At 36.5% G+C, this 14,133-nt stretch overlaps 1 protein-coding gene across 1 annotated transcript in view; it reads left to right on the forward strand.

Moving 5' to 3' along the window:
* The window catches only part of LOC106881534 (OCIA domain-containing protein 1), a 31,910-nt gene extending 20,594 nt beyond the window's left edge, over positions 1-11,316 (forward strand). Inside the window, exons 4-6 of the mRNA XM_052973477.1 lie at positions 6,309-6,460; positions 8,314-8,499; positions 11,080-11,316. Coding sequence (XP_052829437.1) covers positions 6,309-6,460; positions 8,314-8,499; positions 11,080-11,123 — 382 coding nt within the window. The 3' untranslated portion in view covers positions 11,124-11,316. The remainder of the gene's footprint in view (positions 1-6,308; positions 6,461-8,313; positions 8,500-11,079) is intronic.
* The last annotated feature ends 2,817 nt before the right edge of the window (positions 11,317-14,133 follow it).

A 14,133-nucleotide genomic window follows, 5' to 3' on the forward strand; every position in this document is an offset into this window, starting at 1 on the left:
ATATATATATATATGTGTGTGTGTGTGTGTGTGTGTGTGTGTGTATGTATGTATACATATAGTCATTTTTTTGAAGTCTGTGTTGTGTTGTGTTGACAGATTTGCACTTAACATTCCAACATTTTTAATCAAAACTTGTTAGTTACTAAGGTGACAACACTACCAATTTATCTGTCTTCCACACACACACACACACTCTCTCTCTCTCTCTCTCTCTCACTGTATTTATCTCAGCAACAACCATTTCTCCTCCCCTTCTTCCCACTCTACACTGATGTTGTTATAGACAGAGATCAGCTTCTCTTTTATAATATAAGATTTCAAGAAAATCTCACTGACCAGAGACTAGGACTCAGCTATGCTCTTTTGCATAATGGCCTGAGAGTCATGTGTGAGTGGACGCTAGGTAACATCTGTATAGCTTTTTACTGAATGAGGCCTTTCATTTCATCATATTGAGGAAATTTGTGTCTCCACATTGTGAAGATTACTTGGTGTTGTTAGAATTATTAACCAGGATTTTCGTTTGTCTGCCAGAACTTATAGAAATGTATACAAATATATATCATACCTATCTAAAACAATATGTGATGGGTTCAGCAATCTTACTGGATCCAATGTTTTGGATCATATCTGTGAAATGAAAATATAATCCATGTATTGTTCCATTTCTTTGGATTCTACTCCAATACATCAAATGAGAATCAATTAACTTTGACTTTGTTCTATGTTTTGTCGTCAGGGTCTACCAAACAATTTATGAAGATTTGGGTATATAGAAAGTTCCTACACTTGCTACCTCTTCTCTCTTTTCCCCTATCTCCCATCCACACTTCTAGCACCTCTGTCTCCTCTCACTTCTATTTACTCTGTGCCTTAAGAAGCCACCTGGATACTTTTTCACCAATTTATCTCTTTGCAGCTTCTACTAATCATTCTCACCCTCTATTCTAAATGTGAGTTGCCATATTACTTCTCTACAAGAAACCTGCTCTACCCACTTTTCTCATACTTTAACCATACAACTCCTCACAAAAAGTGTCCCCATCCCTTAGAGTTCAGTCTTGTGAGCTGCATGGTAACCTCATTTGTGCTGTTGGTACAGAAAAAGCACTAGTACATGCTGTAAAATGGTTGGCATTAGAAAAGGCATCTGGCCATAGAAATACTAAAGGATTAAATATCGTCAAATCATTTCTCAAAGATCTGGAAATCATCTTGGTAAAAAAATTTTTACTTTTTAAATTTTTACTCATTTCAATCATTAGACTATAGTGGTGCTGCGCTCCTATCTTGAAGGTTTTGGTTGAACAACTTGACCCAAGTACTTATTTTATTTTTAAGTCTGGTACTGTCATTCTCTATTGCTTAACTGGTAAGTATATTGGTACCAGACAAGACCTTGTAGCTTTACTGTTTTATCATTCAATAACTGACAATTCTTTGGTGTATTGTTTTCAATATGTAGAAAATACCTTGCATCTCCCTGTATTATTCATGGTTATCAACTGCAATGAAAAATCCCATTTTTTAAATTGATCATTGAGTCAAAACAGTCTCACTGTAATGAGCATTGAACAAGAACTTCTGTGTATGAATTGGACATTCAATATCAACAGATTTCATTGTCATCATTATCATTTTTTAAAGACCGCATTTTCAGACAGGCTTCTTTCAGTTTCTGTTTACCAAATTCATTCACAAATCTTTAGTTGGCTCAGGGCTTTAGTAGAAGATACTTCCTCAAGGTACTGCACAGTGGGACTGAACCCAAGACTATAAGCTTCTCAACCACCACAACAATTCCTTCCAGTTGGGGCATGTGTCTTTTACAATAGCTTTGCTTAACTCAAGCTTTGTGCATGAAACTGAGTAGAAAGGAACTATGTGGAAGCATAATAATACAAAGAATATGTATGCATGTATACCCACATATATGTACATACTTACATCTACATGTGTATATAGATGCATATCAGGGTACAGGACGTTAGAAAAATGAACTACAGACAACGGAACGAACACATAGGAAAACAGATAGCCACTTGGAATTAATCCTTTGTCAGCTGCCTCTATTCTAACTAGACGTTTCGAAGATAAGGCAGAATGTACTCTAGAATAGTCTCTTCCTTAGTAGTGGATCGACCCACTAAACAGAGGATTCCAAGTTGGCAAACACAAACCAAGACAGGAAAAAATGGACAATGAAAACAACATTAAAAAGCCATACGGCCAAACGCGAATCTGGTATTGAACGCTAGTGATAGGACGAAGCTGGACGGAGAAAAAACAGTTCGTCTCGCCTTCATAGTGGCTCTGAATAATAACTAAGTTAAACTCCTGCTGCTGCGTGATCCAGCAGATGGAGTATTCATACAGTTTAGGGCTATTGCATTGAATGAAATAAAAATTGGAAGGTATTCCAATTAATACCAATTTTAGTTAGTCTTTCATCTTACTCTTAGGTCTTAGAGCTTTCAGTGCTGTCAGTACAATGTGCAGCAAGCTGTCTCCAAACATCCCAATTGTTTGCTTTCCTTTTTACTCAACTTAGGTTGATGTCCATCACTATTATGTTGTCCTGGAATGTATTGTGCTACATCTTCCTTGATCTTTCACTCTGTCTTTTTCCTCCTTTTGGTGTCTACCCCATTGTGATGGTAGCATGTCTTTCCTGCGGTAACCAAAGTACATGGTCAGTAAACAGTATCCATTACTTAATCCATGTTCTGTATTCTTTCATACTATGTAAGGCAGATTTTGAAGAGAAGATGCATGTCATTGATGAGGTCACAAATAGTGACAAAAGGACTTTGATAAACAAACAGCTGATTGATTGTTTAACCAACAGATTAAACAAAAGATTGATTAGATATTTAACCGGCCAACTGATTGACTCACAATAAAGAAGTGATATTGAACCATGAATGTGTTATTTTGGCATAAGCCCCCCCCCCAATCCAAAACACTACAAGATTTGTTTCAACACACAAATTCACATGAAGAATCTGCAAGCCAAATACAAAAATGAAGTGCACCACTGTCTCATATCTTTGTTGCTTACTCCTCCTTCGATGACCCTCCCCCATCTCCTTATCACTCATAGCCTTCCATCTCTCATCTCTCCCATTTCTGCCCTCACCCTTCTCTAGGCTCGCCAATGAGGGGTTATGTTGGATACCTGCCACATATATTCTACCACACAATATAGCTTCACCCTACCAGCCAGCACTCTCTTATTGCCAACTAATGCCTACTTTGTCCCTTTATCCCATCATCAACTCTTAACATTTGTTCACCTCTTCTATTGCCAATTATTCCTCTATTGACTCCACCACTAAATATCCCTATCTTTACCCATCATACTCTTGCTCTTTCTAACTTCTCACCCATTCTGGGTTTTCTTCTCTCTCTCTCTCTCTCTCTCTCTCTCTCTCTCTCTCTCTCTCTCTCTCTCTCTCTCTCTCTCTCTCTCTCTCTCTCTCCAATGTCATACCCTAAGTTACTGAACACTCTCTTCACTTGGACTCCTATCCCCACACACCCTCGACTATTTCTGGTCTTTCTTCTGTCGTGTGTAAATTGTCTAGCAATAGGAAGTGCATCTAGCTGCAGAAATCAAGTAAATGTAAGTGATAGTGATTATGTATATTTATTGTTATACTTGGGGATGGTAATCTGTTACCGAATAAACACACGCAGCTTGTCTTTAATAGGCAAGAGATGACCATCCCCAAGTATGACAATATCTCTTTCAGCACACGATTTCACATCAATAATCTTGCAAACTTTGTGTGTTCAGCTACCAGCACAAGCTCCGTTGCTCGTCAGACTGAGAAAAGCAAACTGTCAAAGTATCGGCCGCTCTCTGACAGGGTTTCCGCTGCCAGGCTTCCACTGCCATAGGTTTGCCGTCGCAGTGGAAACCTCCGACATTCTTGGACCCTGCAAGTTCGAGTCCAGTGAGTCTGACTGTTCCAGCGCATCTCCCTCCCCATCTTCCGGGGCAACGCCGTTTCCATTTTGTCTGCTGGGATCATAAGGCGGTCTGAATTACAGGAACTCAAGAGAATGTAAGAATTTCGTAGTTTACTACTTGAACAATAAACTTATACAATACAGTGGCTGTGTGGTAAGTAGCTTGCTTACCAACCACATGGTTCCAGGTCTATTCCCACTGCGTAGCACCTTGGGCAAGTTTCTTCTACTAAAGCCTTGGGCCAACCAAAGCCTTGTGAGTGGATTTGGTAGACGGAAACTGAAAGAAGCCTGTCGTATATATATGTATATATATGTGTGTGCGTGTGTGTATGTTTGTGTGTCTGTGTTTGTCCCCCCAATATCGCTTGACAACCGATGCTGGTGTGTTTATGTCCCCGTCACTTAGCGGTTCGGCAAAAAGAGACCGATAGAATAAGTACTAGGTTTCCAAAGAATAAGTCCTGGAGTCCATTTGCTCAACTAAAGGTGGTGCTCCAACATGGCCGCAGTCAAATGACTGAAACAAGTAAAAGAGTAAAGAGAGATGTGTATAAATTTTCCTACAAATATGTCAGTGTGACCTATATCTATCCAATTATATTGATAATGATGAGAATGCATAAATGTATACAAGCGACTAAATGGGAATTAATATTTTTAATCAGGATATCAGACTAGGTTTTTTTTTTAATCTGTTTTTATTTAATTAATTGTTTTGGTTTTTTTTTTTTTTACTACAGACTAATCCAAAAGACACAGACATAGACGTTAGGTCTTAGAAGTTTGCTTTGTAAGTGTATAGTTCCCACACTGTCTCACATTTTTTGGCAATATTCTTCTAGTTCAGTCGACTGATTCCTTGTATGTTGAATTTGGTTGACAAAAACTGGGAAATACAGATGTAAAATAAATGAAAGAATTGGAAAATTCGTTAGAACATTGAATTGAATGTATTTGTTTATTTGTTTTGGCTATTTACGTTTGAGTTCAAATCCCACCAATGTTAACTTTCCCTTCCAGCCTTCTGGGAACAATAAAATAGTACTAGTAAAACACTGAGATCAATTTAATCAGCCATTCCTTTCCAATAATTTTTGGGCTTTATGCTTTGCAAGAAATTATTAGTTTTTGCTTTGATTGCTTGTTTTTTTTTGTTTTGTTTTTTTTTTTCAAAAATAATGTTTTTCATATTTATTTACAATATTCCATTTTAAATTTTATCTGAAGATAAACTATCTCTCTTACCAGGTACTGCATTCATAAACATGAACTGTACAATATCTTTGTCTAAGATGCTTATACAAGAAATTTGTTTTATATCTCATTATATGTTGGCTGATTGTTTAGATTGAGACATTCTGTTGATGCTGGCTGTTTTGATGAATAGACACAGTCTTTTGATATTGAGTGGATAAAAATATGCACTCTGTAAATGTTGACTTGATATATAGATATGGTGTGTAGATGTTTAACAGGATATATAGACATAAGGTCCAAGCAAAACCTCACCCTGGACTATGTGAATGAGAGGAAGATAATGTAAGAATTTCTGAATGGCATAGGACACAGTACCAGGTTGTAGTAAAAAGAACTTTAAATGAACCTCAATACTTAATGAGGTTTTCAGTATTGTGTTTGTTTTCATTTTTTAGAGATACAGTATGATACTCTTTTTATTATACTCATTTTTGTGATTGGGGTTATCATATAATTAATGTAATATTTTACATCTCAGAGAAGTGTTCATAAACTACAAATTATAAGAATAAGAAAATTATTATTTAAAAATTTATTGGTGTTTTGTCTTCAGGGGTGGAGGTGGGGGTTCTGAAATCTGGAAAAAATGCCACAGGAAAAAATTCCACAGTAAACTATCCTAGTACACAGTGTGTAGATTCAAACAATAAAAATGATGAATACATTTTGGTGGTAGAGTGAATGTAAAATTGTAATTTTCCATGTCTATTCTAATTTTGGAAAAAAGTTAAACATTGACTCCATTTTTGTCCTACACTCTTATAGACCCTGTGGTTATTAAAGAGATGGATAGAAATAGTATGTAGATACTGACTAGATAGATGGACATTGAATATAGATGCAAACAGGATATATCTTACATATGTTTTTCTGAACAGATACTTAACTAGATACATACCCACCCACACTCCAAAATCACAATACATATTGATCAGCCACATATCTTGTGAGTCTCAGAATTTACAAAATTAGCCAAGGTATGCAAAAAGGAAAGAAATGGAAAAAGATATTTTGTTAATACCTTTTCAGGTTCTGAAATTGCTTTTTTTTTTTTGCTTTTTTTTATATAGTCAACCAACAACAGAATTTGTTCCCGAAGTTCCTATGAATACTACGCTGACAACCAGCGATCCAAAGCTTTTTGAAGATTCTAATGTCTTTCAGTCAAAAGCAGAACCAAAAGAACCACTTCCCACCTTTTCATTAGGTGATCAGTCTAATGGTAAAATATATTATTACATTTTTATTTTACTTTTTTTTTTCGAATGTCAGAACGAAGAACTACGATGCATTCTCATCGGCTATCTTTATATACACATTACGTATACATCATCATTATCATCATCTTAACTCCCACTTTTCCATGCTTGCATGGCTGATAAAACTTGTTGAGATTAGATTTTCTGTGACCAGAAGGTTTTTCTGTTGCCATCCCTCACCTGTTTCCAAGCAAAGCAAAATATTTCCCCTTGTAACTTCAAGCATTGAACAGTTCATTTGTACACAAATGACACTGAATGGAAACTTTTGTTTTAATCAGCATGCAAACATCAAGGCAAGAAGACACAAATGCACACACACGTGTGTGTGTGTGTATGTATGCCGTAACATCTGCAAATCTAATGGAGGCCTCAAAAGACATTTTAAGATCTACTAAGATTGAACTTAACTGCAGCTCTTGGTGGTCCAAAGCAGATATGCAATTTATGTAAGTGTCTTTTCAAAACATTGGTTTAAAAAGCCACATCGGATGCCATGATAGATCTAAGGTGTAGGTACAAGAAGTGGTCAGACTCTGCATAAGGAGTAGACAACCACCATATATATATATATATATATATATATATACACACACACACACACACACACACACACACACATATACACATATATATATATATATGTAGTGAAACTAACACCTCGATCGCCATTACATACAAAACTACCTATCGCCATTAGATATAAAACTGCTATCGCCATTCTTCTCATTTAAATATAAACACACGCGAGCATAGCAGAGAACCCATCTCCTTGTCATCACGTGACTGATTAATATTCGAAGCGGCAACTTCTTTGAACCGTTCCCGCCAGAACGCAAACTGACCAATCACGGCCCTTAATAAGGTCACGTGATAGAGTATTTGTCTGAAGCCTTCGGGAGCCGATAGTTTGTTATAAATAGCTTTAACACGGCGGCCAAATTCGTCTCGGTTCAGTTTCTCTTAGAGACTGTTCCGCGTACCACATATATATAATATGACAAACTTCATACAGTTTCTGTCTGCCAATTTCGTTCATAAATCAGCAGTTGTGGTGGAAGGTACTAGTTTGATAGTGGATCAAACCTTCAACAATGTGGTTCCTAAGCAATGTTCCTAGCCACACACCCATACCTGCATCTTATATGTCTGTGTTTGTGCATACACACATGGAGGCAAAGTGGCTGAGTTCCCTTTCAAATGATGGGCCTCACAGAGGGAAGGTGGCTCAGTTCTTTTCAAGCACTGGGCCTCACGAAGGTAAAGTGGCTGAGTTCATTTCGAGCTTTTGACCTCATGGAATCAATTACCAAGACCTTTGGCATTAAGTCGTACTTGAGAAAAAGACCCATTAAGCCGAGCAGATACCAGTGTCATGCAAATGGCACCTGTGCCGGTGGCATGTAAAAGCACCCATTTACACTCTCAGAGTGGTTGGCATAAGGAAGGGCATCCAGCCTTAGAAAACCATACCAAATCAGATTGGAGTTTGGTGCAGCCTTCCAGTGTGCCAGCCCAGTCAAACCGTCCAACCCATCCCAGCATGGACAACAGACGTTAAATAATGATGATGATGATATATATATGCATATGTGTGTGTTTATGTGGGTATGTCTATTTTTACTCTATAAAACTACTATTGTGTTCCTTTATGCCCCATAGCTTAGCAGTTCAGCAGTTACAGATCAATGAAACAAGCTGTGAGGTTGATATGATTGATTTCAAGGTGAACCCCCATCATGGCTGTAGTCCAGTGGTTGAAGCCAGTGAAAGAATAAAAAACAATTAAAATGACTTCATAGTTTTTCTCATTCAGATGCACAAAATCAAGAATATAAATCATATGAAGACCTCCGACGCCAGAATAGGAAGTCATATACAGAAAGCCAATATTCAAGATGGACAAAACCTCCATCATCACCGCCACCTTCTGCTCCTGAGTCTAGACAAGAACAAGATAATATACCTATTAGAGAACCAAGATCTTCACCAAATAATCCAGGTAATTATTATTATTTTTATTATTTTTTAATTGCTTAGTCAGAGGAAGAGGCTAACTGGTTGTGGATCAAACACTGCACTGTGATTGCCTCTGAATACAGTTTAAGGGAAAAGTCTCTCTTTCCTCTGACTGTTCTCTGCCAGCCCTTGCCAGTGGAGCTTGGTAACAGATAACTAAGAGAGAAAGAAAGTAACCAGCAAAGACTTTATTTCTTTATTCCAAATTACTACTCAACTTTATGAATTACAACGGAGAGAAAGAAGAGTAGTGCTAATAATTTTTCCCAATACTGCTGTGACTGGTGCGAAGAAAGTAGTTATCCTCAGACCAGAGACCTGGTCCAAATACAGGATGAGATGTCACTGTGACAATGGGTATTGGATTAAGTCTTTCACTCTTGAACAGAAACAGCCTCTTTCTGTGAGCTTCCACAAAGTTTCTGTCTATCAAATTTCATTCTTGATATCAGCCTGGAGCTGTGGTTGGAAACATTTACACAGTTTGTCCTGCAGAAGGATTGAACCTGAAACCATTTAGTGGTGAAGCAAACTTCTTAGCCACTCTGTCATACCTGCTTTTTGAAGAACAGAAAGTTTATACAAAATATAGTGAGGAAATACATGGTGCATGAAGTTTGCTGTAACATGTTGGTATTTCTACAGGAAATTAACTGTAACCTCATAATTAGTGTGTGTCTTGTGTATCAGCAAAGAAAAACTGCACTAATGGTCATTATTTTTATTTTTCTCATTTAGCATCATAAATGACAGAATCATTATATCTATATATGGTTGAAATAAGATGAAGAAAAGAATTCAGTATGGATAGTTTAAGCTCTCACAGAATATTTTTTGGACTCAGTACTAGTTCAGTTTCATATTAGCGTAATTGAATCTTGTTTAGAGTAATATCTGCTGCAAGTTGGTCTTCTTGTAAAGTTTAATCTGTAAATGGGAAACCAATGGTAGTTTTACTCACAAGGCTTTAACCAACCTAATAATCAAACTTTGTTTTAGTACTGGGTCTGGAAGATGAAGCAGTATCCATAGACTGCTAGAAACAGTGAGATTGATGCCATTAATGTTCCTCTTGAAACCTTTACAAGTCAACACCTGCAGGAAGTGAATTCCAGAGGGAAATCTGGCGGGGGGGGGGGGTTATAGTGATTAATGCAGGTGGAGGGTCAAGACAACAAGAGTGATGAGAGAAGTGAATGGCTTGAGTGGAGTTTGCATAAGCCATTTAGTAATGGTAGAAAAAGCAGAAAGAGGAGACAGCACACCTCTGGGCTAGAGGTTAGAGCAAAACTATGAGTGATTTTATTCCAGTCTGTCTGGTAGTGCTTCACTGGATGCAGTCCATCTTATCTTTCTGTGCAGGAGTAGCACTATCCAACATGTGAGAAGTATGGAACTAAATAAACCCTTGCCAAAGTGCCACTATGTAGTGGAATTGAACTCATAACTACATACTTGGATGGTAAACTTTTAAACCACACATTTATGCCTGTATCTTTAGATTGGATCCATTATGTGACTAATACTAATTTACACACATAATTTTTTTTCTTTTTTCTTCTTATATCAAGCACACCCAGGTACCCATCTACAACACTTAAAAAAGGGTTATTAGTACTGCCTCTTCTCATACGCACAAGATGCACAGTAATGATATTAAAGCCCTGGGTTGCTGTTCAAACTTCACAATATTACAGCCAGTATTAAGGTGGCAAATTGGTAGAATTACTAGCACACCAGGCAAAATGCTTAGCATTTCGTCCATCTTCACATTCTGAGTTCAAATTCTCCCAGGTCAACTTTGCCTTTCATCCTTTCAGATTCAATAAAATAAGTACCAGCTGAGCACTCGGGTCGATGTGATTGATTTACTCTTCCCCTGAAATTGCTGGCTTTGTGCCAAAATTTTAAATCAATATTAGTCTGTAGAGAGAAGGTAGATAACTCCGCTTGCTTAAACTTCACATTGCTTAGAGTGGAGAATGAGACTATTAGAAACTCTAGTTTGTGAAGTCTTTAATCAGAGGCAGCGATGGATAGCAACAGATTATCAATTTGAGATCTTAGACATAAAGAGGAGAAAATAATAAATGAAATTAAAACTTTATTGCTTTTTGTAATAAAAGTTGTAATAAATACTTTAATTCCTACATTTACATGATTTACTTTTGAAAATTTAAAAAAAAATTATACTTGTAAGGGTACCTGAACTTTGCTTGCTTGGGGTACCATCAAACATAGGGGTTCGATTCTACTTTTAGTTATATATTGTTGATGAATAGAAAAAACACAGTGTTTGATGTGTGTTTTTGATTTGTGTGGTACCAAGTTTATAGTGCTGTTGAACAAAACTACTGAAACAATACTAATATAATATTGGTATTTATTTTATATTCTAAAGATTAAAGTTTATCTATGCAGATTTTTTCTTTGTGTGTGTGCAATTCAGAATGTAATAAAGATAAATTTAAACACTATAAAACATCTTTTTATGCATTAATCAACCACTAACATCGTTGTCACAACATTCTTAATTATTTATTTATATTTGTTTTGCTTTCAGTTAAATCTAAAAACCAATATGGTGATGTATGGGAAGAAGAATAATTTCCTTTAATACAGTGAGCAAATTGTTTCTTTGCATTGCTAGATTAGTTGTGCTTGAATTTCAAGTTGAAGGGGTTTTCTGTAAATGGATGGAAATAATTCCCCTCTTGGTTATTGGACTGACTGGAATTGTTTTGGTATAATAAATACATTAATGAACAGTTTTGTTCATCATTCCATGTTACCTTTTTAACTTGGTAGTCTTTTTTATTTTATATTTTTATTTTTGCCCAAAATATTTGGGAAGTTTTTTGTTGCTTCACACATACATACACACACACATATTGAAGCAGAATTAGCTGTAATGTTAAGGTGTTTGACTATTGATCACATAGTTCTATGTTCAGATCTTGTCAATTGATATCAGTGCTTGCTGTATTCTTTAACTAGATACCTAACTCTGGTTTCTCCAGTTTTCCTGACTGACAAATAATTACTTGTTTGCTACTGCATAGATGTCTGTTTAGTGGAAGAAGTTAGGGGCACCATCTACTGTTAAAGATATTTACTTCCACAAGTAAACCACCTCACCTATGAGATCACGGTTAAATGGATGTAAAGCAATAAGAAAAATCACTGCTATGAATGGGTGATTCAGTAAATTAGATATTTGTATAAAAATAGTCAGTTCAGCCTTCACAGTTACATCATCATGGGTATGGCATAACAAGATGTATTTTATTGTCTCACCAGCACTGAAGAGTTCTCCTTTCTCTCTGTATTAGTTTTTATTAAGATTTAATGCCTTCCTAAATGGGTTGTGTTGTAAAATGCATACCTACATAACCATGCCTATGCTTAACTATAAATATCAAAGATATGTTCTGAAAAGTAAGCCCATCACCCCATCCACATTCTTTGTCACTTTTCTATTCTAGCATGAGTTAGAAAGTGCTATTCTAGTAAAGTATCTTATGACATGAAATAGTACTTCATTTGATTACATATAACAAAGAAAACTATCAATCTTTGTTTTTTAGGTGGCATGGTTTTTATGGCTGCATACCCTTGTTATTGCCAGCCACTTTATAGCATAGCATGATGTATGTTATTGTGCTATTAGCACACAAAAGAAGTTGTCTTCACCAGCACTGAAGGGTCCTTCCCTCTCAGTATTTTATCAAGGATTACTACCACCATAGATGGGTTGAATTTACTGCAGTTTGTTGAGTTCATGTGTGCTCTGTGTGATTATAGCAATACCATCTTTGTATATTGTTGAGTTACTTAAGAATACTTAACTACAAAGATGGGTTGATATTACTATGGTTGAGAAGCCATGTCTCTTGATGGAAGTGTCAGATTAGTGCTAACTGAAGTAAAATGTTTAAGTTTGTACAACAGTTAGTGGAAGAGAGCTTACAGTGGTATCTGAAGTGATGGAAATGAGGCTGTATCAAGAATGGAGACAGAAAAATATTTACCTACCAAAGGAGCTTGTCCTGGTCAGCTTAAAGGTAACTGGGCCAAACAGTCAGATATATGTCCAGCAGGTAGACATTTTGCAGCTTGTTGATGAAGAAGAGTGCAAAACCGGTCATTTATTGCACAAAGAATGCTCTTAGATTTAATACAGGCTAACACTATATGCTTAGTTAAAAGAGGGAGAGAGAGAAAAGTGAAAATTCTTCATGCATTTCAATTAATATGAAATGAAAAAAATAAAGGACACTTAGCTTTCCAGGTATACACAATGAACAGCATACTTAAATGAAACTTTGTCTATGTTGGATAGGTTATGTTAAAGCCAAAGTAGATACCCTTAAAGCTTTAGTAGACACTCTTAATACTTCCCTTCCCCATTATATCACTCTGGAACTCTGTGTCTGAACTATGATTTTTTTTAACTGAACCACTGACCTTGAAGAATATTAAATGTATTATTCTTATCCGTCTTGGGAAAGGTCATAGACAGTGACCTTCCCCTATAAATAAAATTGATTACAAATTGATCCAATTTTGTTGTGCAAAGAATTTCGCCAACAGTTACTATTTCTATCAAGTCAAGGAGCTACTTAGAGGCATCCTAGATGACACAGAGTAAAAGTTTTTTTCTCTGATAAAATGTAAAGAATGCATTGTAAGTGAGAGGTATCAACAGTCTCAACAAAACCAACATTGAATGAATTGGGTTCACACCTGCTATGTAGCACTTTGGGTAAGTGTCTTCTAATATAGCTCCAGGCCAACCAAAACCTTGTGAGTGGATCTGGTAGACAAAACCGAAAGAAGATTGTCTTATGCATGTGTGTGTTGTGTTGTGTCTCTCACCTCTGCTTCTCAACTAGCGTTGGTTTATTTACATCCCCAAAAGACCAATAGAATAAATCCCCGGCTTAAAAAATATAAGCGCTGGGATTGATTTGTTTGACTAAACATTGCAAGGCAGTTTCCTAGTATGGTTGCTGTTCAATGATTGAAACAAATCATTGAAAAGAAGATAAAAAGGTATACAAATCATTTATAAGCATGTGGTAAGACGCTTACTTCCCAACCACGTGGTTCCAGGTTCAGTCCCACTGTGTGACATCTTGGGCAAGTGTCTTCTACTATAGCCTCAAGCCAACCAAAACCTTGTGAGTGGATTTGGTAGACAGAAACCATAAGAAGCTCAATGTGGTGTGTTTGTCCCTCACCAACACTTGACAACTGGCGTTGTTGTGTTTCTGTCCCTGTAACTTAGTGGTTTGGCTAAAAAGACTGATAAAATAAGTACCAGAAGTTTCAAAAGCCAAAGTGGAATAGCCTAATCTTCAGATCTTTGTTTAGTAGTGTAAACCCATTACCTTTTATCTTTTACTTGTTTCAATCATTGGACTGCAACCATCCTGGGGCACCGACTTGAAAGGCTTTACTCAAGTGAATCAACCTCAGTAATTATTTTTTTCAAAATTTTAAAGTTTTGTACTCATTCTACCCATCTCCTTTTCAATCAGCTAAGTTACAGGGCTGTTGACAAACCAACAGTGGTGTGGGACAAACACACACATATATGTATATTCTTAGGCAC

Source organism: Octopus bimaculoides, chromosome 16 (assembly GCF_001194135.2).
Source record: "Octopus bimaculoides isolate UCB-OBI-ISO-001 chromosome 16, ASM119413v2, whole genome shotgun sequence".
Classification (NCBI taxonomy): Eukaryota; Metazoa; Mollusca; class Cephalopoda; order Octopoda; family Octopodidae; genus Octopus; species Octopus bimaculoides.